The following is a 25,352-nucleotide window of genomic DNA, read 5'->3' as shown; positions in this document are numbered from 1 at the left end:
GGCACTCCCACTCCTATTGAGTCTAGACAAGGCAGCCTAGCTATAGAACATACCCCACATACAGGCAATAGATTTAGGGATAGCCTAAAGACCCTGCTATACCACTCCTGGCCAAATAATCAAAAGATGCTCAATATGTTCATATCAGCTTTATTCCTAATACCAGAAACTGGAAACGATGTAGATTTCCCTCCACTGAAGAGTAGATAAAGGAAATATGGTACATCTACCCAATGGGATACTATTCAGCTATTAAAAACAAAGCCATCATGAATTTTGGCAAATTTAAGGAACTTGAGAATATCATCTTGGGTGAGGGGTAACCTAGTCACCAAAAGACATGCATGGTGGATATATTTACTTACAATTGGATATTAGCCAAGAAATATGGTACAATGTTATGTTTGCACAGATTTTAAGTTTTATCTGTAAAACAGAGTTCTATATGTGTCTACTGTTGTCCTGCCTTTGAAAATTTCAGAACACTTAAATTTCAAGCAAATGGGAACTATCTGCAACATTAACTTTACACCTGCTAGAAAAATATCGAATATAATACTTCTGTACACTTCTGTAAATAAGAATGTTTAGTTCACAGTGGATCACTCGTGAGTAGGACACATGGTGTTGGCAGTCTCCAAGGGACTGTGTTTTAGTTGATACTTAGCCTGTGCAGAATATGTCTATTCTAAGGTTTAAGAAGAGTGGTTGCAAATATTTTATTAGTGGGTAATTTTCCTTTAATTAAAAAAAGTCTCCCTGTTTATAATTTCTACTGTTGTGTGTGAATTATCTTCCTGAATCTTCTCCAATTTCTTGAATAAGCCTGGAAATCAAAAACAAAGGGCAGAAAGGGGGAAAATGTAACTCATTTTAGGAAAATGTGCTAATAGCAGATGGTGTTTTTCTCCCTTCAGTGCGCTCTGGAAATCACAAAGGACCTCTGGGACTGGGCAAGATTAGTTAAAAGACCTGTGAGTGAAAAATTTATCGTGGCTGAAACAAATGTTCAACAATGGTTGGAAAATGTTAAGTCCCAGATGAGAGATGGAGTTTCAAAGCAACAAGAAACCCTTAAAATTATAAAATCCTACCTGTTTTGTTACATGATAGCAACGGGAATGTCCACTTACAGAACCCGAGCCCTAAAATTCCAAACTCAACAAGAAAGAAAGAAAATGATCTTTCGTAAAATCTGAGATAGGGAAAGCCAAAAAGAATAAATTGCTCATCCCCATGCATATACAAAACCATGTGTGCTGGAATAACCCGAGTCATGTCACTAAGTGCGGATCACTATCTGCCCCATGATTTGATTGTGCTAGTTGGAGTTGTTTGAACAATTACAATAATAATTCTGTTTTAAAATAATTTCATTTTTGTATATTTCATTTCATGAGATCCTAAACTGTTCTTAATGTGACACACAATTGTGGAAAAAGTCCAGATATTTCCGATGATACCAGTCTAATTGTATTTTTCCTGTTTGGACACACTAGGTGCCAGGGTATACCTCGTGTATTTTAGTTAAACCATACTAACCTATCTTCCTTCCTTCCTTCCTTCCTTCCTTCCTTCCTTCCTTCCTTCCTTCCTTTTTCATTTTGTGCAAGCAAACGGAAAACAAGTCGAGTAGCTATACCGAGAGGTGGGGGGCAGGATCTGCACTGGCTATCATTGCTTGTCATGCCGTGAGGAAAGACTAAAATGATCTCTGCAATTCCAGCATCTTTATTAGAGCAAATTACTATCCTCTGGTCATTTCCACCCACATTCATTGCAGATTCGTATTCAAAGATAACAGTAACACCATAGGCCTAGTATTTCTGTATTTCTTCTGAATCTGGTTAATGCACTTAGGAACTTTGATATTAAGCACAGATGTCTAACTACACCGAATGCTAGCTGTGCTGTTCTTCTGCTACCAAATGTGGAAAACTCTTTACTAGAGGTGAAATGCTGGGCTCATTTATACAAAAGCCAAGCAGGCTTGCTGTGCTATGGACTTACGCTTCTTACAGACTTAGACATTCTTGGAACTTAGCTATGTAACAGACATTGCTTATTCTTCTTGGGACATGTAACCTGACAACTTAAATCAAAATAAAATATTTGGAAATATGTATGTAATCAATTTTAGACAGCTCAGTATCAATAAGACACATTTTCTTATGCAATTTTCTATTTTTTAAAATAAATAATGTTTAACTCATTTAAAAAATAAAAATATTAGTTAAGAAGTGTCATATGATATAAAAAGACATTGCTAAAATTTAAAACTTGTGGTACAAAAGAAAGTAACTCTGGATGGCTTCTCCCCTAAGCTTGATATAGAGAAAGATCAGTTATTTAAATGTGGAAGGCCTAGCACATTTGGGAAGACATACACTGTGTGTCCCTTCCTTAAATCACAAGTATATTAGCACATTTTGCAACCAAAAGAGGAGGGATCATCAGAAACCCATGTACTGTCAGGCTCAAGGGCTTCTGGGAAGTCTAGATCAGAGGACTAGCTGATGAAGTCATTTTCTACCTATAGGAACAGGAATATCTGTGTTGGAAAAATAATATTAAGAATAGTGTTGGTGGAGAGAATATTTGAGAGTGTTTTTCTTGTAAAAGGTTTTACTTTGCTCATAAGCCAAGTTGACACAGACTCACTTCAGTCTGTGATCCATGACGAGCTTGAAGACAAGAAAATGAACTGAATGAACAGGCTGTCAAATGCAAGATGGCTGCAAATATTGGAGAAATGTATGCCATTTTTAAGAATTCATGGGTTTGATTGGCAAGTGTCATATTGAGTATTTTTTGCATCTATATGTTTTGGTCTGTAATTATTTATTTGTCGAGGCTTTATGTGATTTGAATGTCAGTGTAACTAAGCTCATGACTTTGACATTAACTGTTTGATAGTCTTTGTAGAATTGTGTGTAAAAACCACCTAGTGCTGTGCTTTTATTACTCAGGGGATTTTTTTTAAATCTTTCAGCTCTTTGGGCCTCAGATCATGATTTTATTTTTTTTCTCCATTTTATTAACTTGGGTATTTCTTATTTACATTTCTTTTTTTAATCACTATATTTTACATTTTTAATGTAAGTTATTAGGAGAGAAAAATTAAGGTTGAGTTTTTGAGATAATTAAAAAATAGAGAAAAGTCTTAATTTATCCACCTCCCATATCAATTTATGAATTGAATTTGTAAACCTAGATGTTGGAGATCATACAACCCCAACCCAAACATTGACATGCATTCTTACTCTCTTCTCAAATAGAAAGTATTTATGAAGTATACTTTTAATGGGCTTTACTTTCCAACTAAGGACTCTCTAAAAAACTGTCCTAGGCTATGACAAGGTTTTTTTATAGTCTATACACTTTGAGCATCCCTAACCTGCATATCAACTCCTAGATTCAGCATCCATAACTGCATATTAACACATAGATTCTCACAGTATCCCTAACCTACGGAATTTTCCTGAAGTCTAATTTCTTTTTTTTTTTTTTCATTTTTATTAACTTGGGTATTTCTTATTTACCTTTCGATTGTTATTCCCTTTCCCGGTTGCCGGGCCAACATTCCCCTAATCCCTCCCCCTCCCCTTCTCTATTGGTGATCCTCTCCCCATCTTCCCCCCATTACCGCCCTCCCCCCAACAATCACGTTCACTGGGGGTTCAGTCTTAGCAGGACCAAGGGATTCCCCTTCCACTGGTGCTCTTACTAGGCACCCAGGGAGCCCAGGGTCAGTCCATTATAGTCTTTGGGTACTGGCTTAGTCCCTGGAAGCTCTGGTTGGTTGGCATTGTTGGCATTGTTTTTCATATGGGGTCTCAAGCCCCTTCAAGCTCTTTCAGTCCTTTCTAAGATTCCTTCAACGGGGGTCCCGTTCTCAGTTCTGTGGTTTAATGATGGCATTCGCCTATGTATTTGCTGTATTCTGGCTGTGTCTCTCAGGAGAGATCTACATCCGGCTCCCATCGGCCTGCACTTCTTTGCTTCATCCATCTTGTCTAATTGGGTGACTGTATATGTATGGGCCACATGTGGGGCAGGCTCTGAATGGGTGTTCCTTCTGCCTCTGTTCTAAACTTTGCCTCCCTATTCCCTGCCAAGGGTATTCTTGTTCCCCTTTAAAAGAAGGAGTGATGCATTCACATTTTGGTCATCCTTCTTGAGTTTCACATGTTCTGTGCATCTAGGGTCATTTGAGCATTTGGGCTAATAGCCACTTATCAATGAGTACATACCATATGTGTTTTTCTGTGATTGGGTTATCTCACTCAGGATGATATTTTCCAGTTAACTCAGGAGATTTTTAATGTACTTTTATTTCACTGGGGGTTATAGGTCTATTTAAATTGTTGATCTGATCATCTACCATAATCAAATGGGCTTCTTTCCAGAGATACAGGGATGGTTCAACATATGAAAACCAGGAAATGTAATAAAAAATCTACACAAATGAAAAGAAGAAAACACACATGATCATCTCATTATATGCAGAAAAGGCCTTTGACAAACTGCAACAACATTCATAAACAATTCCTGGGAGAGATTACAGATGTAAGGACGATAACTAAATCTAATAAAGGCAATTTACAGGAGGCCTATAAGTACCATGAAATTGAATGGAAAAAATGCAAATGACTTTTACTAAAAACAGGAACAAGACAATATAGTACATTCTCTTATTATCTGTTCAATATAGTACTTGAAGTAGGTCTTAGCTATATCAATAAGACAACTGAAAGAGATCAAAGGGATACAAAATAGGAAGGGAAGAAGCCAAAGTATCTCTATTTTCAGATGATATCATACTATACAGTGAAACTAAATCTTACAGCTGATAAACTGGTCCAACAAAGTAGCTGGCTACAAGATTAACTCAAAAGAAAATAATCAGAAGCCCTCCTGTATAGATATAACAAGCTGAAAGAGAAAAATCAACTACAGAATCAACACCTTTAACAATATCTTCAAATAATAAAGTATATTTTGGTGTAACTCTAAACAAACAAATAAAAGATTTGCATGATAAAAACTTCAAGCCTTTGAAGAAAGAAATTGAAGAAAATATCAGAAGATGGGACAATCTGCCATGCGCAGGATTGATAGGATTAACATCGTATAAATGGCTATCCTGCCAAAAGCAATATACAGATTTAATGCAATTCCCAATAAAATTACAACTCAATTATTTATAGACCTTGACAGGATAATTCTCATCATCATATGGAAAAAACCCAGGATAGCCAAAACATTCCTAATTTTAAAAAAACGACTTCTGGAGGTCTCATGATTTCTGATTTTTACTAGAGAGGTTAGTAATAAAACTGATAGAGTATTGGTATAAAAGAGACATATTAATCAATGTAATTAAATTGAAGATCCAGACATAAATCCACACAGCAAATTAATACCTGGAGTTTGATAAAGAAGCCAGAAATAAAGAATGAAAAAAAAAGAAAGCATCTTCAACAAATGATGCTGGTAAAGCTGGATGTCTGTAAGTAGAAGAATGTAAATAGATACATATTTATCACCGAAAAATAGGTCCATATTTATCACCATGCACAAAGTTCAAGTCCAAGTGGATCAAAGACTTCAACATAGAAATAGTCATACTGAACCTGGAAGAAGAGATAGTAGGCACTAGCCTTGAATATTTTAGAACAGAAGGTGATGTTCTAAACAGAACACCAATAGCACAGACAACACAATCAACAACTAATAAGTGGGACTTCATGAAACTTATGCAAGTCAAAGGACACTATCAATTGGACAAAGCAGCAGCCTACAGAATAGGGAAATATTTTTAATCAACTCCCCACTCAATAAAGGACTAATATCCAAAATATGTAAAGAATCCACACAACTAGATATTTTAAGACATAATTCAATTAAAAATGGTGTACAGATTTACTCAGCGAATTCTCAGCACAGGAATCTAAAATGGTTGAGAAACACTAAAAAAAAATGTAGAAAATCCTCAGCCATCAGGAAAGTATAAATAAAAGCTTCTTTAAGATTTCATTTTATTCCTGGTAGAATGGAAAAATCAATAACACAAGCATCAGATCTTGCTGGCGAGAATATAGAGCAAGGAGAACTCTCCTTTATGGCTGATGGGAATGTAAACTTGCATAGCCACTATGGAAATCAATATGGTAGTTCCACAAAAAGTTGGGAAGCAATTTACCTCATATTCAACTGTACTACTCTTGGGCATATACCCAAAGGATGTTCCTTCCTCCTACAAGAACACTTGTTCAATAATGTTCATTGATGATTTACTCATAATGGCCAGGACCTACAAGCAATCTAGATGTACCTCAACAGAGGAATGAAAAATGTAGTTACATGATGAAGTAATACTCGATTGCTAAAACACGAATGAAATCTGCAGGCTAATGGATAGAATCAGAAAAACAATATGCTGAGCAAGGCAATGTTGACCCAGAGAGGTAAATATGGCATGTATTCAGTTAGAGGGCTATTAGCATATAAGTACATGATAACCAAACTACAATCCATAGGCTCAGAGAGGTTCGGTAATGAGTGTTCTGGGGCATACATGGAGCCCTGGAGAGGGAAATAGTAGATTTTATGAGTGAGCAGAGGCTGGGAGGGGACAGGAAATGCTGAGTCTGCTATAGGGAAGGGGTACTTGGAAAGATTGCGGGGAGAGATGGCTGGAATTTTAGAGAAATCTTGAGAGTGTTGTGGAAACTTACTGCAGTCGAAACTTCCTGAGGTCTATGAAGGTTACCCCAATGAGAACTCCTGGTAATGGAGAATATTGAGTCCCAGCTGGCCAGCTCTTATAGTCTGGTAGGGTCTATGGGGATAGGGAAGATTTTTATTCAGTTGAGTTGCTGACTAAAGGAGTCTCATGGAAATCCAAAACCAATCCAGGCTGTCAAAAGAATTGCACTCTACAAATGGACAGTAGGACATTGCTGCCAAGCACAACACCCACATATTGAACATGGGGAAGTAGAGATGGTGCCAACGTACAGCCTTCAGTCCTGTGTTCTAGTCTCTTTGATATGGGAAAGTACTCTACAGGCTACCAAAGCAGAAGCATGGACATAAACCCATCTATAAAACATTTGACATACAACCTGTCTTGCCTGTAGGAGTATCCAGCCAATGTCTGATTTGACTTAGAGTCTTCTCCATGACATGGAACCTGTACCCAACACTGCTTGGGAAACCAAGATCCAGACAATAGATAGCCCATTCATCTAGCTTGAAACATTATGGGTCAAAAAAGAGGAGAGAATGAGAAAGAAAAAGAGAGAAGGAGTCAAAATATAATGTAATATTTGCATTTAATTCTCTAAAGCAGTAGTTTTCTTCCTGTGGGTTGTAACCCCTTTGGTAGTGAATGATACTTTTACAAGGGTCTCATATCAGATATCCTGTATATCAGAGACTTATAATTTGTTATAACAGTAACAAAACTGCAGTTGTGAATTAGCAATGAAAGTAATTTTGTGGTTGAGGATCACTGCAACATGGAGTTTAAACTAGTTCAGTATTAGGTAGGTTGAGAACCATTGTTCTAAAGAGATTGTGTGTGTGTGTGTGTGTGTGTGTGTGAGAGAGAGAGAGATATGTGTGCATCTATATGTGTTTATATGTATTACATGTATGTATTTATATTTGGAATATTGAGAACCACTTCTCTAAAGGGTGCCTGTGATACTAACAAGCGAGAGTCTTGCATTGTGGATGAAATCTGCTTGATAGGATCTATAGGTCTTTAGCAACACAAAAAACACTTTAGGGGTACCATGAAGGTTCTGTCCTGGGGACTAACTTCAAAAGTGATTCTATTGAATACAATACCAACTAGTGTGGAAGAAGTACCTCACAAGGACATATTCAAACACTGATGGAAACAGGGAAAGGAAGGTTGCTGTTGGAGATGGGGCTCGTCCAGCATGTGCTTGCCATCTAACCATGGGGTTCTGAGTTTGATTTCCAATACTCATATAAGAACTTGAGCATACCATGTTTAATCTAATAGACCTAGTATTTGTGTGTCGACGGGGAGGCAAAAAAGATTCCTGGGGTTTTCTGGTCAAATCAGTGAGCGTCTGGTTCAGTAAGTGGCCCAGTCTCAAAAGTAAGACAAGCAATGAAAAAGACACCATATGTCACCATTTGTCATACACACAGACACACACATACAAAGACACACACACACACACACACACACACACACACACAGAGAGAGAGAGAGAGAGAGAGAGAGAGAGAGAGAGAGAGAGAGATTGAGAGAGAGAGTCATAGAATCATTCTGCATGGCTAAAAACAATAGGAAATCTTAGAGATTGGCTTTGGGAACATCAGAATTCTAGGTTGTCAAAAGTAAAACCTGGCATATATGGTGAGCATGTTATTTAAAAGTATTCAATGCCCATGATAACTTTGTATTCATAAATTATAGAATCAGTCAGATATAGTGAGCATATTATTTCTAAGGATACAATGCCCATGATAATCCTGTATCCATAAATTGTGGCCATCCCTATAAAGTGAGAATTTTTAATCACTTCATTTTTCTGTGTTTTATGCTAAATCTATCAATTAGGAATGCTAACATATACTTTGATTTCCGCAACAATGAACATGCTGTTAATATATCTCTATTCAAAACTAACAATGATTTTACTTATATTTGAAGTAATAGTGATATTTTTATGACTATTCAGAGATTAAGAAACTCTAATATTAAATGATAATAAATCTTGGAAATAAAATGAAAATAGGGTCATAGTGTCATAGCAACAAAGGGAGACTTGCTGAGAAGGTAACAATTACACAAATTCCTGCAGCTCTTTGCTGCAATTCCATTAGCAAAATCCCACATGGTTACATTCTGATTACTTGCATAAAAAAGAAGATGCTTTTCACTAGAGCACGTTGAGGAATTTCTGGGTAATGTTTACCAATCATTACTTTGAAGACCTGATGCCAGCTTATGGTTTCTGCTTCCGTACTGAACCTAATGTTACATCATATGCTACAGCTGGTCATGTTCTTTTTTGTAGGCTGGGGCTGGACTGCTGACAATGCTGAATTCCTGCCATAGTCAGCTCCCAGGCATTTGCCACCTCCCATCTTCTAGGTCTACCCACATACAAATATCATTTGGATTAGTTTGTGGGTTCTTGTTTAATACATTATTTCTCCTATATGTTCACATGAATGAAACCGTGATGCAATTTTCTTTTAAAATAAAAGTGCAGTATGGATCTCATGACAATACTACTCATGCATTATTACATAAATAAATATGTTTAATTAAAATATTTATGAGCAATGATTTATTTTCCTTATACTCCAAGATATTATTAAGTTCTTTAGCATGTGAAAATCCAGATCCTTTCTCCTCTGTACTAAAACTACCCATTTTTCCACTTACTGTACATCTGCTGTCACTCTTGTGCAATGGTGTTCTTTTCTAATTTCAGGGGTAGGAACATCCTCTGATAAATACAAAGTAAGGTGTCCTGTTTTTGGGTTTATCAGAAAGAAGAAAAGACTTCTGCTTTTTTCTACATCCCAAGTATCTATAAGTTTTCATTATGGTTCTCTAATATCTCAAACTAAAATTAATAACCTTAAGTGCCTCATTTTAAGAAGGATGACTATTAATATGATAGTCCAATATAATGTATGAAAGGAGGCTGGAATCTTACAAGCACATATATATATATGTATATATATATATTAAGGTATATATATTAAAGTTCAACTTCCTACCGCATAGCTATCTTCATAGAAATATATAAATATGGATGCACAAGAATATATCAATATTATTTAATATTTGGTTGACAAATCACCATAACATGGTCATTAAATAAGACATAACTCTTCTGTAATCCTGAGTATATTCCTAGACATACTTTTTCATCTTCCAACACTGTTCTTTTTCATTATTAGTTATATGAGAAATTAATATAACTTGTTTTGATAATATTCACAACCTATTACTGTTATTTGCTAAATGGACATAGTATTAAAATGACTTGTTATGAACTATTATTATGCCCATAGATTAATTCATCTCTCAGTCTACATCAGAGTAGCTTCTATCTGTGGTAGATCACCATCTACCACAGTGACCCACAAGTAGCCAAGATAGAGATAATAAGATTCTATGAAATGTTCAGTCCTAAATGAGATATTAATTACTTGTCCTCCCAAGGGTAAGAGATCATTGTATAAGAGAAGACAGAAAGAGCACAAAGTCCAGAGGCAATGGGTGATCACAAGAAAGTGGCTTCCAGACACAGGAGGAAAGTTGTACATATGAACTCACTGTGGTTGTGATGGTAGGTACAAGACCCAGGCAAGCTTAAGTCAGAGATAATCTTACCATGGGGAAGGAAGGTAGGCATCTATTGGCCACTCATAGCAAATGGGAGAGAAGCAGTCAATTTTCTCTAAGAGTATAGATTGTGTTAATTCAATCACACTCCAGTGATTATTTTCTGTACTGAATTAAGTTAAAAGTCTTCTTTATGAGACTCGTAAATGAGACACACAAGTATACAAAGGCAAAAATGAAATGTGTATGCAAATGCATGAATCTATAATGAATCTATAAACCTATTACCCACCTACCTATCTACCTCTTTTCTCCGCTTTACTTTACACAAAACTCTGGTTGAGAACACATGAAGCTTAAGCCAAGCAAGACAGAGAGTGGTCGACTCGTGGATTCTGATAAAGGGCTGTATTATGACTTCTTATTTAGATCTCTAACATCACTTATAGGAGAAGGCAAAAAAAGTCTATTTTTTTTTGTTATCTAAGGCTGATTTCTTGTTTATGTGGAAGCTCACTTTTCATCTTTTCTATGGAAAATGTATGGGTACACACTAATTGATATTAAATTATAATTATCAGTTACTTATTATTAATTGTGTATGTGCTATGTGTATGCACATACTACCTCACACAGTTGGAAGTCGGAGGACCATATTTTTGAAGTTGCTTCTCTGCCTCCACCTGGGGTGGAACTTGTCTTTGGGGGTAAGTTCTTTTACCTGCTGAGCAATCCCACTGCCCACTAAAATGACTTTTGAACGCCTCACACTTTCTATTTAGGAGGCAATGTCTTAAGTTCCAGTCATGTATTAAGCATTAACAAAACTGACCAATTTATTTAATGAAAACTGAGAGGTTCAACTGACAACACAGAACACCATCATTATTTTGACTTAATATTCTGACTAGATCCAGAGAATATATATTAATTTGGAGTGCTAAGGACGTTCCTGATACAAACTTTAGCAAAAATGTTGCTGTATAAAGTTGCACAAGCCATCATCCACACAAAATATGCTTGTGTCCTAATATCTAAATTATACAAGAAAGGAACACCGTGAAATAGAACAGGCCAGTTACAGCCAGTTTTTCCAGCATAAGGAGAAAAATGGACATGAGCTCCTCACTGAAGCATCAGTTAAGTAATTTTATAAGTAGAATTTATAATTTACTCTAGATTATCAATCTCTATAATAAGGCAAATTAATGAATAATTTTGGTAGAGTTTATTCTTAAAACATTAAAAGTTTAAAATTGGCAATGTTCCATTTAATAATATGGACTTAAGCATTACAGATTTTAATTTGGAAGCATTCATACTAGTTTCAGTAACTACTCAAGTTTTCTTCAACACCTTTCTTCAACAGTGTTTTCTTCAACACCTAATTTAGTTGAAGGAAGTGAGTTGGTTTCTTCCATCATAAAGCATTTCATAAGGGATTTCCTGAACTCATACTGGTATTTCTGATGACTGTAGCCTATGGACATAGGCAGGTTTAGTAATTATATCTAATATAACAAGGAGAAGATGAAAAGTTCCTATGATGAAAAGATACAACTTTACAGAGGAAGAAGATGTCAGTAGAATGTCAGAGTTCTGGCCTGAATAGGTCTTCTGTATTGTTCTAGCATCCAACTTCCTGATATGAATTGTCACCTCTGATGTTTATAAATATTAATGTCTTGTGATGTTGTCATCATCTATCTATCTATCTATCTATCTATCTATCTATCTATCTATCTATCTATCTATCTATCTATCTAATCTCTTTGTGGTTCTGGTAATAGATAAGGTAAAGAAATACTATCCTTTGCCTGGAGCTAAGAAAGGGAAAAAGAGAAACATTCAGAAGGACTGTCACAAATGGTATGGCCTATAAAAATTATTGGGGAATAGGTTCACAGCCACAACCCTCAGGACACTCATGTTCTAAGAGGTAAACAAACCATAAAGAGGTCTGTGCATGTATGTATGTATGTATGTATGTATGTATGTATGTATGTATGTAAGTATGTATGTATCTGTCATCTATCTATTATATTCTACCATCTATCTATCCATTTATCCATCTATCATTTACAATCTTCCTCCATATCACTCTATATAAGATATGATTATAATAAAAAACTGTGAGAGAAATAAATAGGGAGAGAGGGTAAGGACAGTGAATCACTATTTTGAATGGAGTTATCAGTGATGTATGGGCCTGTCACAACAGCACTGCCTGGTAGAAAGCCACCAAGGAAGCTACTTTAGATTTGAGGTTGAAGAAGTTCCTATGCATGTAAGATTTGAGAAGATGCTAAAAGGGAAAGGAACAGACATGTTAAGTTTTGAGAAGAAACTCCAAGCCTCTAGAGTTAGCAGTGAGCTTCTATGTTGCATAAGCAAGAGCCAAAAAGAATAAAAGAACACAGGATGAGACAAGTGGATTACAGAGCAGAATTCACAGATATGGCAGAGGCAGGGTAGAGCCTATATTTAAATGGTCCCCATGGATTAGACATGTGGCCTAACTGCATTTGCCTTGTGTGCTTTTCTGCTAAATTTGGTTCAGTCATTTCAGAAAAACACTGTTAGCAAAGGTGCTAACAGCCATTCTCTGCCTGTGGAGTTTGAATGACTCTTTCACAGGGTTACATAGGAATATTGCAAAACACAGGTATTTACATGACATCATGGTATGAAGGGGCAATGACAATGATTTTGTTGTTCGGGGCCAGCACAACTGTAAAAGGGATGCAGCATTAGAAAAACTGAGAAAACCCTGCTAAATGGAGAAGAGACAATGTTGGCACAGAAAGAAATTGCCAAGCATGCCAAGCATTCATGTTTTAGTGCATAATTTAGAAATGGACTGATTACAAGGTATAATATATAAGAAAGTGATACATATCATTTACATTCAGTATGCAAGGGCATGGACTTACCATGCATTCTATGTTCAAAATATATGCATCAAAGACATGCTAAAATGAACAGTATAAAGATTGGAATAAAATAAGTAGGAATAAAAGAACAATTGGTTAAAAAGAGGCCAAGAACTTGAAGTAGATCAGGGAGCATTATATGAGAAAGTTTAAAGGGAGGAAAGAATATATATCCAAAAAAAAGTCATATTACTGTGTCTAACACATTTTACCTCAGAAAGTTTTTCTACTATAATAGACTTAAAAGTACATTTCTACAGTGTTTTCCTATTTTAATCCCCTTTGCATGTATTATCCTGTTTGATATTGATACTAGTTGTGACTAATTAAGCTGTGATCACTTTCATTTTGAAGATGCACAAACGGATGCTAACTTAAGTAACTTAGCTAAAGCTATACAATAAATTTGTGATATAAGCAGTCCTGGCCTCACTGCACATACATGTATCTGTTCTGTTCTGTAGTAAATTGACTAAAATGGCTTACTCAGCCTAGCGCTAAATATTCCCTTGGAAACCAATGGAAGAAAGAATGTAGGTTCATCCATCTTGAGAATGGGATATATTTAGGAAGGTTTCCAGATGATGAGACCCAATTAATAACCGTGTTCCTGAAGTTAAGAAATACTCAACTTAGTGAGGCATTATTCTGCAATCGTGTCTTGACAAAGATTAATGTTTGGGTCGGACATGTGACTAGAAAACGTGGATAGACCTTAATGTTTATACACCTAGAAAATTCTAAGATACTTTTGCTTCCCAGTTTTCAATGTTATTACTAATCAATAAACCAAAAATGGAATATTCTTTGAAGTTTTTACTGAGTGTTCAAACCCCTAGTTTCTTCCTTTGCAGATGAATCTCAGAGAACCACTCTCTGAGCTCAGGATTTCCCCAAGATCGTCCACGGAACATTACTCAGCAGTCTCTCAATACCGCAGCACTAAAACTCATGGCAAGATTTCTATTGAAAGACCTCTTCCTAGAATGCTCCTTTTTCATCCTTAAGACTCCGTGCACTTACCTCCTCCTACTTCTTCTTTATCAGCAGAGAACTCCATTCAACTTGCAGTTGAATTGGCAGGTGAGCATCCCCCATTATGCTCACACTGCCTAGTGAGTTTATATTTCTAACTTTTTAAGTTGACATTTATCTGCCTTCATTAACATGATCTTATGTGCTATTTTGTATCAGCCAGCACCTGACATACTGTCACATAAAAATCATTAACTATTCTAAAGTACTGTGAATGTTTTATTATAAATAATATTCAATTCCATCCCTTTTTAATTATACCTTTTGTACTAATTATAAATTTTCAAACTACATGTCAAGGGCTCAAAGCAGGGAAATGTGGCATAAATAATGTATCTTTGCTTGTTATTCTTATTATTCTTATTCTTCCTGGCTGTGGACTCGTGTATACTATATAACTGGTTGGTGGTGAATACTTTTGTCGGAATAATCTATGCATAGATAACTAATGTGCAATGTGAAGTCACTTTCAAAAATCAATGGAGATCAAAGACACAACTTAAAATAGAAACTGATAAGGAACCATTTGTAAAATCAAAGTCACTTACAGGAACCAGGAATTTTTTAATCTCTTCCAAAGCATGACTCATCCGTGAGTAAGCTTCCCCGGGTGGAGCAAACACTTCAATTAATACGTGCAGTTCGTCACTCAGGTGGGCATACTTGGCCTCCCCACTCTTCCTCAGCTCTTCTTCCTGTAAAGAAGTTATATTTAGAAATATGGATGCACTCATTTTACATTGATTTAACATTTCCTGAGAATATGACAAAGGGCCATAATCTAAGCAAATTTTCCAAAGGTGGAAAGAAATTCTTTGAGAAATAAAACTTCACTGCAAGTTGGTTAACCATTTTCAAATTTGGATATTTTTTCCCTTTTCATTTTTTATTGGATATTTTTTATTTAATTTCAAATGTTATCTGCTTTCCCCCACCCAACCACCCACTCCTTCTCACCTCACCTGACATTCCTTACACGGGGTGGGGAGGGGAGGTTGTCCCGCCTTGATAGGACAAAGGGCTTTTCTTCCCATTGGTGCCCAACAAGGCCATTCTCTGTTCCATATGTAGCTAGAACCATGGATCTGTCCATGTGTACTCTTTGAATGGTGCTTTAGTCCCTGGGAGCTCTGGTTGGTTGATATTGTTGTTTTTAACGGGGTTACAAATCCCTTCAGCTCCATAATCCTTTCTCTAACTCCTCCAATGGAGACACCATTCTCAGTTCAATGGTTGGCTGCTAACATTTGCCTCTGTATTTGTCATGTTACGGCAGAGCATCTCAGGACACAGCTATATCAGGCTCCTGTCAGCATGCACTTCTTGACATCATCAGTGTTTTCTGAGTTTGGTGGCTGTATATGGATCCTCAGGTGGGGTAGGCTCTGAATGGCTATTCCTTCAGTCTCTGCTCCAAACTTTGTCTCCATGTCTCCTCCTATGACTATTTTTGTTCCCCCTTCTAAGAAGGACTGAAGCATCTGAAGTTTGGTCGTCCTTCTTGTTGAGCTTCATGTGGATTTTGAAGAAACCTGCCATTGTCCTCAACCACACAATTTTTAATCAGTTTGATGAAATGTTAACCTCATGAAGCCAAGGCATCTAAGGGCAGTTTCTGGAATGATGTTTCTGGAAACATCATTGCATTTTTGGGAGAACAAGGTTCTTTCCTGTCTGGTGTAAAGTACTTTTCGAATAATAAGTAGATTTTCATTGAGTTGTACAGGAACATCAGAGTTTTAATATTAGCTGAAATTACATGAAAGAAATGGTGGGAAACAAGGTTTCCTCTTTCAGCCAGTTCCCCCGTTGCCAAAATTATCACAGAGAAAAAAAAGAAAACCAAACAGACTAACAAAAAAGTTAAACCAAACCAATACCGTTAGAATTTCAAATTGAACAAACTTTGCTTAAGAAATAAAGGGGGCTCAAAAGCATCTTTAAAAATAATCCCAGTCAAAGTCATTAGGGAAACAGAAATAAGGTCTAGTTTAAAAGGCCATCTTATTCCAGTTTGAATGGCCATCATTGTGAAGGTAATGCCAACCCTGCATATGTGGATGTGATAAAGGTGGAATGGTTTACACTTTTGATGGGAGTGAAAGCTAGTGTAGCCACTGTAGAATTTAGACCAGAAGTTTCTCAAAAACTAGAAGTGCCATATGGGCCTATACTCCAGGGCATACACGCAAAGACTTTCTATCTTTACAGAGACACTTCAACTGCCACTCTCTTGTCACTAGCTAGAAATGTACCTGACCTAGACATTCATAAACAAGATAAGAATGTAATAGAAATATGATATATATATATATATATATATCACTCAGCTGTTATTGGAGACCAAAATAGCCCAATGTTCAGGTAACTGAATAGAACATCAATAGATCCTAATATGCAAAGCCATGAAGGACAAAAAGCAGAGGTTCCCTCTTGTAAGTGGAATTCTCACTTCAGACTTAGTGTTTGGCATGTGTAAGTTGTATCCCAGGCAGAAGCCAGAGAAATTAATAGAAAAAAGTTATTGGCAAGAGACATAAGTGAAGGAAAGGAATAGGAGATTGTAGATCAGGATAACTAAAGAGGTGAATGCTATGTGGGGGTAGAAAGACTCTGGCAGGCAGGAGTATCATCATGTGGAGGAGCTAAGAGGTAGGGAAAATATATATATATATATATATATATATATATATATATATATATATATATATATATATATACTATGGAAGAGAAGAGAGGTACCTGCAACTAAAAGACAAAGTTGGGCGAGGGGGCTGGAGCAAGAAGGGAGAGGAAGTTCTTGTTTAGAATAATCAATGTTAAAGATATATTAAAAGGTTTTATGGAAACTCAATGGTTAAGTGGTTCCAAACTACTAAAAAAGGAGGCCAGGGACTGGAGAGATGGTTCACTGATTAATAGCACATACATACATCACAAAACAAAATTATAGGTGTTCAGTGGTACCCTGCATGTGTGGACAGTGTAGTTCCAAGAATGCATGGATTACTTTATAAGATACATTTATTTTTCTTTTATATGTATGTGTGTTTTGTCTGAACAAATGTATATGAAGTTTATGCCTTTTGCCCATGAAGGCCAGTGAAGAGGGTATCGGGTACCCTGAAACTGCAGAAACTGGTGGTTGGGTGCCATTGTGTTCATACTGGATGCTGAACCGAGGTCCTCTTCAAGAGCAGAAAGTGCTCTAACTGCTGAGAACCAGCCTCAGTGTAAGGAGGGTCCTGAGAAGGGGATATGGGAGCAGCGGTGATTCAACAATGACCAGGAGTCAGTTGTGGAAGCATTCAGTCAGCTCAAGGGCTCGCTCTTTACCTGAGGATTCTCATCATTCTTGCCTCTCCTTTCTTCCTTCTCCCTTCTCATCCTTTGCCTTCTCCCTACCAGAGAGACTGAACCCAGATTTTTTTAACCAAACCTACATCATCAAGGTTTGAATATTGTTAAGGATTTTTTTTTTGGAAATCCTTAAATTTACTTAAATTTTATGAATCCCAGAGCCCTGCTTCCTTAAAACAGAAACTAAACTCAAAGCAAAAGCACATTTTCTTATAGTTTTACACAGTCTACTCTTCACAAGTAGCTGGGCACAGCTCTTGAGGTTTCTTGGTACAGCAGACAGCGGTCTTTAGTAATCCCCTTCATGTAAAAACAGAACAGTGATAGACTACTAAGATTAAAATAATCTCTTACAAAATTTTAAAATTTATGCACTTAAAGCATGCAGCTATCTTTAATATCTCCTTCAATCTAAATTGCCATATCCTGTCTTCCAGGAGAACAAAGCACTAACTTTTTATTTGCTTGTGCATCATCTTATAATTCTCCAATCCTTGATTCCTATCCTAGCAAACCCAGAGCTCCATGTACTCTCTTTCTAATAGTATTTATTTCTAGATCATATATAAGCCTTTCTCCTATAAGACAAGCTCACCTATCATTTGCTTGCATTTATAGATTTCTTCTTTTCCTATCCATGACTTTTCATCTTGAGACTCTCGTCCCTTGATGTCCCCAAGTTCACCCTGGCTAATGACTGTAGCAGTCATTGAGGCAGATGGTACAAGCATCTCCTCCTAATTCCAAATTCAAGTCCAAGTCTGGCAATGAACCATTCTACAAAGGAGCATGTAGGCTTTTACGGCCTCTGTGGTTATGTTGTCTAGATCCTTCCGCATGCCTTCGAAGGCCCAGCAGAAGGCCTGTTCTTTGTCTTTCACAATCTCGTGATCACCTCAATTCCTCAATCTTGAGAGCCACATCTGTTTCATTTATTATGGAGTCATTAGCTCTGAGGAATGGGGGAAGTAAGTTCCCCCAAAAGAGTGATTGAAGATGAAATGAAAGAGAAAGCAGGTCAGTTTTAGGGCATCAGTCATCAGCACATGTGGGGATCAATGGCTTTGGGATGCTCCAGGGGCAGGAAATGTGTGACACCTCCCCTTAAACAGCAATGCTGGATCCAGCATTGGACCAGAGACATTTCTCCAATAAAAAGACATGAGTTACTCAGCAAAAAAGTAATATAAGGTATGAGATGCTTTCTCATGATCATGATGTAAAGTAGACACGGTTCTATTACAGTTGCTGCTGCTGCAACTGTGTCCTTTTTTATTCTGCACTAAGGCAGCCCACCATCACTATTAACATGAGACAAAATTTCTGAACAATGAGGAGGATCCTTGCACAGATTTTAACAATATATATTAAGGAGGCTGGGGCGAAACTCAGCGCTTAATGGTACTTGTTGCTTTGTTAGAGAATAGGAGCTGTGTTCCTGGAAACAATATTGGGCAGCTTACATTCAGCTATGCCTCCAAACATTTTGTTTTCTACACACACACGCACACACACACACACACACACACACACACACACAAACACACACATACACACAGTGATGGTTTGCATATGCTTGGCCCAGGGAGAGGCACTATTAGAAGGTATGGCCTTGTTGGAGGAAGTGTGTCACTGTGGGGGTGGGCTTGGAGACCCTCCTCCTAGCTGCCCGAGGATGCCCAGTCTGCTTCTGGCTTCCATCCAGTGAAGATATAGAACTCTCAGCTCCTCCTGCATCATGCCTGTCTGGATGCTGCCATGCTCCTGCCTTGATGATAATGGACTGAACCTCTGAATCTGTAAGCCAGCCCCAATTCAATGTTGTCCTTTACCTGAGCCAGTTTTACCTGAGATCATTCCTCCATTGAGACTTTCTTCTCAATTGATATTCACTATACCATGTTGCCATTTAAACTATGCATCACAACTTAACTTACAAAGCATCCTTTGAATAGAAGCCCAAATGTGACTTAAAGGAGCAACCTGTGTAAGCTGAGGCAGGCATATCACTATATTGACTCAGGATCTTATCAATATCCACCAGGGAACATCTCCAGAAAAGAGAGTCCTTTCCCATATACTGAGTTACATGTACTCAACTTGACCCATCAGAAAATACTGAGTGGATTTCTAGGCATTTTCCTTGTAGCACAACAAACTAAAACAATATACGGTTTAGACATGACAATGACTAGACTTGTTTCCAGGTTTAAATTGTTGGAATTCACCTCTGGCTTGCATTTAGTTCTGGTAATTAAAACACAAGTGTTTGGAAATATGGTTTTCCAAAAGATTGTGTTCTGTCATATATTTCCAGGACAACAGACTTTGAAAAGAGTGCAAGAAACAGGAAATGATTTTTAGAAACTGTGCAATCTGGATGTGAATTAAACGCCATGGTGTTTTCTGTATGTTGGGTGAGTTTTAGCATTTCATCCTGGCAAGAGGGAAATCTAAGTTGCTTTGGTGATGTATGTCTGCAATCCCTACTACCCTGGAGCTAAAACAAGAGAAGCCAGTGTTGAACACCCAAGCAGGCAAATATAGTGAGCTCTTCTCCCACTTCAGATAAATAAAAAACTTATGGTAAGCAAGCAAATCAGCTTTAGATTTTCATGCAATGATGATACTTAGTAATGCAGATAAGTTTCAAGTGTAAGTCCCTGCCATATGTTTTAATACCAGAGAAGTTAGAGCTTACCCTGTTCCCCTGGGAGGGAGCAAATCACTTGATTATGGTTTTGTTTTAAGGGTTTGAATTCTGGAACATGATGCACCTGACTACAAAGTTACATTTTTAGGTCAATTGCATATTTTTAACATTAAATTCACTTGAGATAATATTATCTCAAAAGTTTCAAATAAGCTTGCTTTGATGAACGCAAAAGGTGGAGTGTTTGTGTTACATGCTAATTTAGTTTTTAGGTTAACTCAACATCTTTAGTCATAAGGGAAATGCAAATCAAAACAACCCTGAGATTTCACCTCACACCAGTGAGAATGGCTAAGATCAAAAACTCAGGTGACAGCAGATGCTGGAGAGGATGTGGAGAAAGAGGAACACTCCTCCATTGTTAGTGGGGTTGCAGACTGGTACAACCATTCTGGAAATCAGTCTGGAGGTTCCTCAGAAAATTGGACATTGAACTGCCTGAGGATCCAGCTATACCTCTCTTGGGCATATACCCAAAAGATGCCCCAACATATAAAAAAGACACGTGCTCCACTATGTTCTTCGCAGCCTTATTTATAATAGCCAGAAGCTGGAAAGAACCCAGATGCCCTTCAACAGAGGAATGGATACAGAAAATATGGTACATCTACACAATGGAATATTACTCAGCTATCAAAAACAATGACTTTATGAAATTCGTAGGCAAATAGTTGGAACTGGAAAATATCATCCTGAGTGAGGTAACCCAATCACAGAAAAACACACATGGTATGCACTCATTGATAAGTGGCTATTAGCCCAAATGCTTGAATTACCCTAGATGCCTAGAACAAATGAAACTCAAGACGGATGATCAAAATGTGAATGCTTCACTCCTTCTTTAAAAGGGGAAGAAGAATACCCTTGGCAGGGAATAGAGAGGCAAAAATTAAAACAGAGACTGAAGGAACAACCATTCAGAGCCTGCCCCACATGTGGCCCATACATATACAGCCACCCAATTAGACAAGATGGATGAAGCAAAGAAGTGCAGACCGACAGGAGCCGGATGTAGATCGCTCCTGAGAGACACAGCCAGAATACAGCAAACACAGAGGCGAATGCCAGCAGCAAACCACTGAACTGAGAATAGGACCCCAGTTGAAGGAATCAGAGAAAGAACTGGAAGAGCTTGAAGGGGCTCAAGACCCCATATGTACAACAATGCCAAGCAACCAGAGCTTCCAGGGACTAAGCCACTACCTAAAGACTATACATGGACTGACCCTGGACTCTGACCTCATAGATAGCAATTAATATCCTAGTAAGAGCACCAGTGGAAGGGGAAGCCATGGGTCCTGCTAAGACTGAATCCCCAGTGAACTAGATTGTTGGGGGGAGGGCGGCAATGGGGGGAGGGTGGGGAGGGGAACACCCATAAAGAAGGGGAGGGGGAGGGGGATGTTTCCCCGGAAACCAGGAAAGGGAATAACACTCGAAATGTATATAAGAAATACTCAAGTTAATAAAAAAAAAAGCATGTTAAGGGGTTATATGATTGAATCATATTTTAAACTCAGAACTTCAAACGTTTGAAAAGATGAGGAAAAACTCTCACCACATTGTGTCTTAGATTCCACAGCATGAAATAGTAAAATGCCCTTGGCTGCGCGGCACACACATGAGACTACTAACCGTGTGGGCAGGGTGGTCTGCCTGGCATTTAGACAGCCACATTCTTTGTCTCAGGTGACACAATAAGAAAGCCCTGGTTCCTTATTTCCTAATAAGGACAGGAATCCAAGCAGAAAAGGCTTTCGGTTTTGTATTTTTTGTTTTTGTTTTGTTTTTTAGTTTTGTTGTTTTTTTATAATGATGTGTTTGATGTGACATGAGGGGAGTCTGTTCCTAACATATTGCAAAACGAACTGTCCAATTCACAAGCAACTCTAGTGATGGATGCACTCCAACTGCTATCTTCCTGCCCTCCCTCACACAGTCCCTCCCTCCATCCCCCTTCCCCTTCTTCTCTGAGAGGGTGGGGCACCCCACACCCCACGCCCAGCACATCAAGTCCCTGCAGGGGAAAAGAGTGCACAGAGAGGACACAGCTTTAGCCTAGTCCCTTCTGCAGTTGTTGGGGACCCACATGGACACTAAACTGCACATCTGCCTGGGGCCTCAGTCCAGCCCTTGTAGACTTTTTGGTTGGTAGCCCAGCCTCTGAGAGTTCCCAGTGGCCTATGTTAGCTTACATTGTTGGTCATCCTATGAGGTTTCTATCCCCTTTCAGGGCTTTCTCCAACTCTTCCATAAGGGTCTCCAATCTGTGTTTAAATGTTTGGCTGTGCATCTCTGCGTCTGTTTCAGTCAACTGTTTGGCGGAGCCTCTCAAAGGGCAGTTATGCTAGGCTCCTGTCTGCGACCAGCTGAGAAGTTTGAACCTTATGCGTCCTCTTTATGTCCACCCTAGTATCTGTGCTTTCGGTTCAAGAAAGCAAACGTACACACTTTTCACCCATTGCACTAAGTTCACTGTCTTAAGCTGGTAGGAAGTTTGAATAGTTTATAAGGTTATCATTTAGAGTGCGTTAGAACATGAACTTGTTATGTTGAAAGAAGAAATAGTGTGCCAGTTAACCAATCCAGTTTGTTTTGTTATAATCAGGGTTAATAATCCCAGTTTTCCCACGTATTAGCACACAAATTTGACAGATTTTAACTCATTATTTGGTGCATCTAAGTGCTTACTATCAAAATGTGGAAAGCGGAAAGAAGAACCACATAGCAAGCAGTAATCACCTATCACTATTGCTAAGTGTTTTTACCCGTATACGTCTCATGTTCAAAACAATATACCAAATTATATATGAAAAATGAGATCATGTCTTATAAGATCCCAATTAATCTCCCACAGTAGCTTTTCCAGTGATGTAAACAAACTACATAATAGAAAAGTTGAAAATGCATTATGTACAGTACATGAAGTTTTATGCTTGTTTTCTTACTTAAGCAATCATTAATGTCACGTCTTATCCTGAGAGTTATAATTTACTGAAGTGCTTTCTATGGGCTTTTTCTTCTTAATGCCTGAGGGATCTTTCTTCTAACATAATTCCTTTTCAGAAATAAATAAGACTATTGTCTGCAGGACTTTCACCATCAGAAGTTCAAATAAACACACATTTATTATTCATATTGTGGCCAGAATGGCATTTGTCTAAATCCCCAGTTTAAAAGCATTTTTAAGCACAGGCACATGCTGAAAAATGTTGAGCGAGTATAAATAAGTAGTACGGATTATATACAGACAAAGCAGATACATGTAAGTACACAGTACGGAAGCAATGGCTGGAAGCTTAGCAAGAGCTCAGCCCTGCTTCTCTACACTGTTTGCAGTAAACATTCTCCTAGGCGTTTCATAGTCCTGGTGGCCAGTGCCATGAAGGTAATGTTTTCATGGTCACACACTTCACATTCAACAGCATTCGGTACAGTTTGGGAAGATGTTGAAGGGAGTCATAGCTCCCTGGTTGTCTTAGGGTTTCTACTTGAGAAAAGAAACACCACGGTCAGAAACCAAGTTGGGGAGGGAGGGTTTATTTGACTGACTCTTCCATGCCACTCTTCATTATTGAAGAAGTCAGGACAGGAACTCGAATAGGACAGGAATCTGTACACAGGAGCTGCTGCAGAGGCCATGGAGAGATGCCACTTACTAGCTTGCTCCTCTTGCCTTGCTCAGCCTGCTCTCTTATAGAACTGGAGCTGCTAGCTTAGAGGTGGCAGCACCCACAATATGCTGTGTCCTTCCCCATCAATCCTTAATTAAGAAAATGCCTTCCAGGCCTATCTACAACCCAGTCTTTTAGGGGGCATTTTCTTAATTGAGGTTCTTTCCTCTCAAATGACTCCAGCTTATGTCAAGTTGACATAGAACTATCCAGCACACTGGCCTAAGTAACTTTGTAATGAACCTCTGATCATTGAAGTTGTTTGCCTTCTTAACCACTCTTATTGGGGACCTTTGGAGATCTGGAATAATAAGACCAGTAGATGGGCATGTTTTCTTATGAAAAGGAACTTAAACTGTCTCCAATCAATGGAGAATCTGCAAGACTGAATATACCCAAGCCAGGGCAATTATTCTTTGCGGTGAGGTTGCACCTGAAGCAGAAGCCATCTCCGGAGAATCAGTTTGGTTTCCTTAAGAAAGGACAGAGATAACATCAATAATGATTTCTTGGGGTTTACCTTGAATAACAAGAACTGAGATATTGATCAACTAGACCAGACCTTGACCAGGGATAGTTAATATATAGACCTCATGCCTGCCTGCCTCTGTTATCTCTCTACTTTAACCCAAAGGTCATATCCGTACGCAGGAGTCAAACTTTCAGTCACTAGACTTTCTGTATGCTCTGCTTGGCATGACTGAAACTTTGTACCACTCATCTTTACCATGTACTGATTACATCTAATGCTTGTGTATTTAGCAGTATGTGGTCTTGACTGGCTTTGCCAAGGGTGGTTGGACAAGTCTCAATCATGGCAACCACTGGAGCTAAGGTTGGGAGGAAAGATGACATTTAAACAACAGTCCAGGATTTTAATGTAGATAAACCAATGTTGCAATACTGAAGTTTGAGAATGTAGCCTTCCTAGATGGTAACAACCATGATTAGGAAATATCAAATCATACACTGGTTACACAGTAAGGATACTCTCATTTCCTAAAGCATAAAGTATTGTTGTGAGAAATTGTGTCCTGATATACTGAACAGACCCAGTTAGCTCTTCCTGAAAAGCAAGGGAAAAAATCTTAACCAAAGGGAATCTACTGGACAAATTTTTGGACCGTTTGTCAGCGCTCCTCAAGAATCAGACTTCTGTTGGTACATTATATCTGAAGGCAGAATACTGAGGATAGCCATTTTTATTTTGTGTCAACAAGGTAATGTAAGGACACTATCATTTAGTTTTCATCTTTGTTGTGACAAAGTGACTCAAGAAAGGA

At 38.0% G+C, this 25,352-nt stretch overlaps 1 protein-coding gene across 3 annotated transcripts in view; it reads right to left on the bottom strand.

Moving 5' to 3' along the window:
• Positions 1-25,352, bottom strand: part of Khdrbs2 (KH RNA binding domain containing, signal transduction associated 2) — a 506,623-nt gene that overhangs the window by 278,983 nt on the left and 202,288 nt on the right. For all 3 annotated transcript variants that reach the window (XR_015628455.1, XR_015628456.1, NM_133318.2), the window contains exon 4: positions 14,871-15,017. Coding sequence is in view for 1 of the 3 variants with exons in the window: in NM_133318.2 (NP_579852.1) it covers positions 14,871-15,017 (147 nt within the window). In the remaining 2 variants the exon portion in view is untranslated. The remainder of the gene's footprint in view (positions 1-14,870; positions 15,018-25,352) is intronic.

The sequence above is a fragment of the Rattus norvegicus genome, chromosome 9, assembly GCF_021556685.1.
Source record: "Rattus norvegicus strain SHRSP/BbbUtx chromosome 9, alternate assembly SHRSP_T2T, whole genome shotgun sequence".
NCBI lineage: Eukaryota > Metazoa > Chordata > Mammalia > Rodentia > Muridae > Rattus > Rattus norvegicus.
Note: the sequence above shows the minus strand (reverse complement) of the source record. Positions and strands in the feature narration are given on the sequence as shown.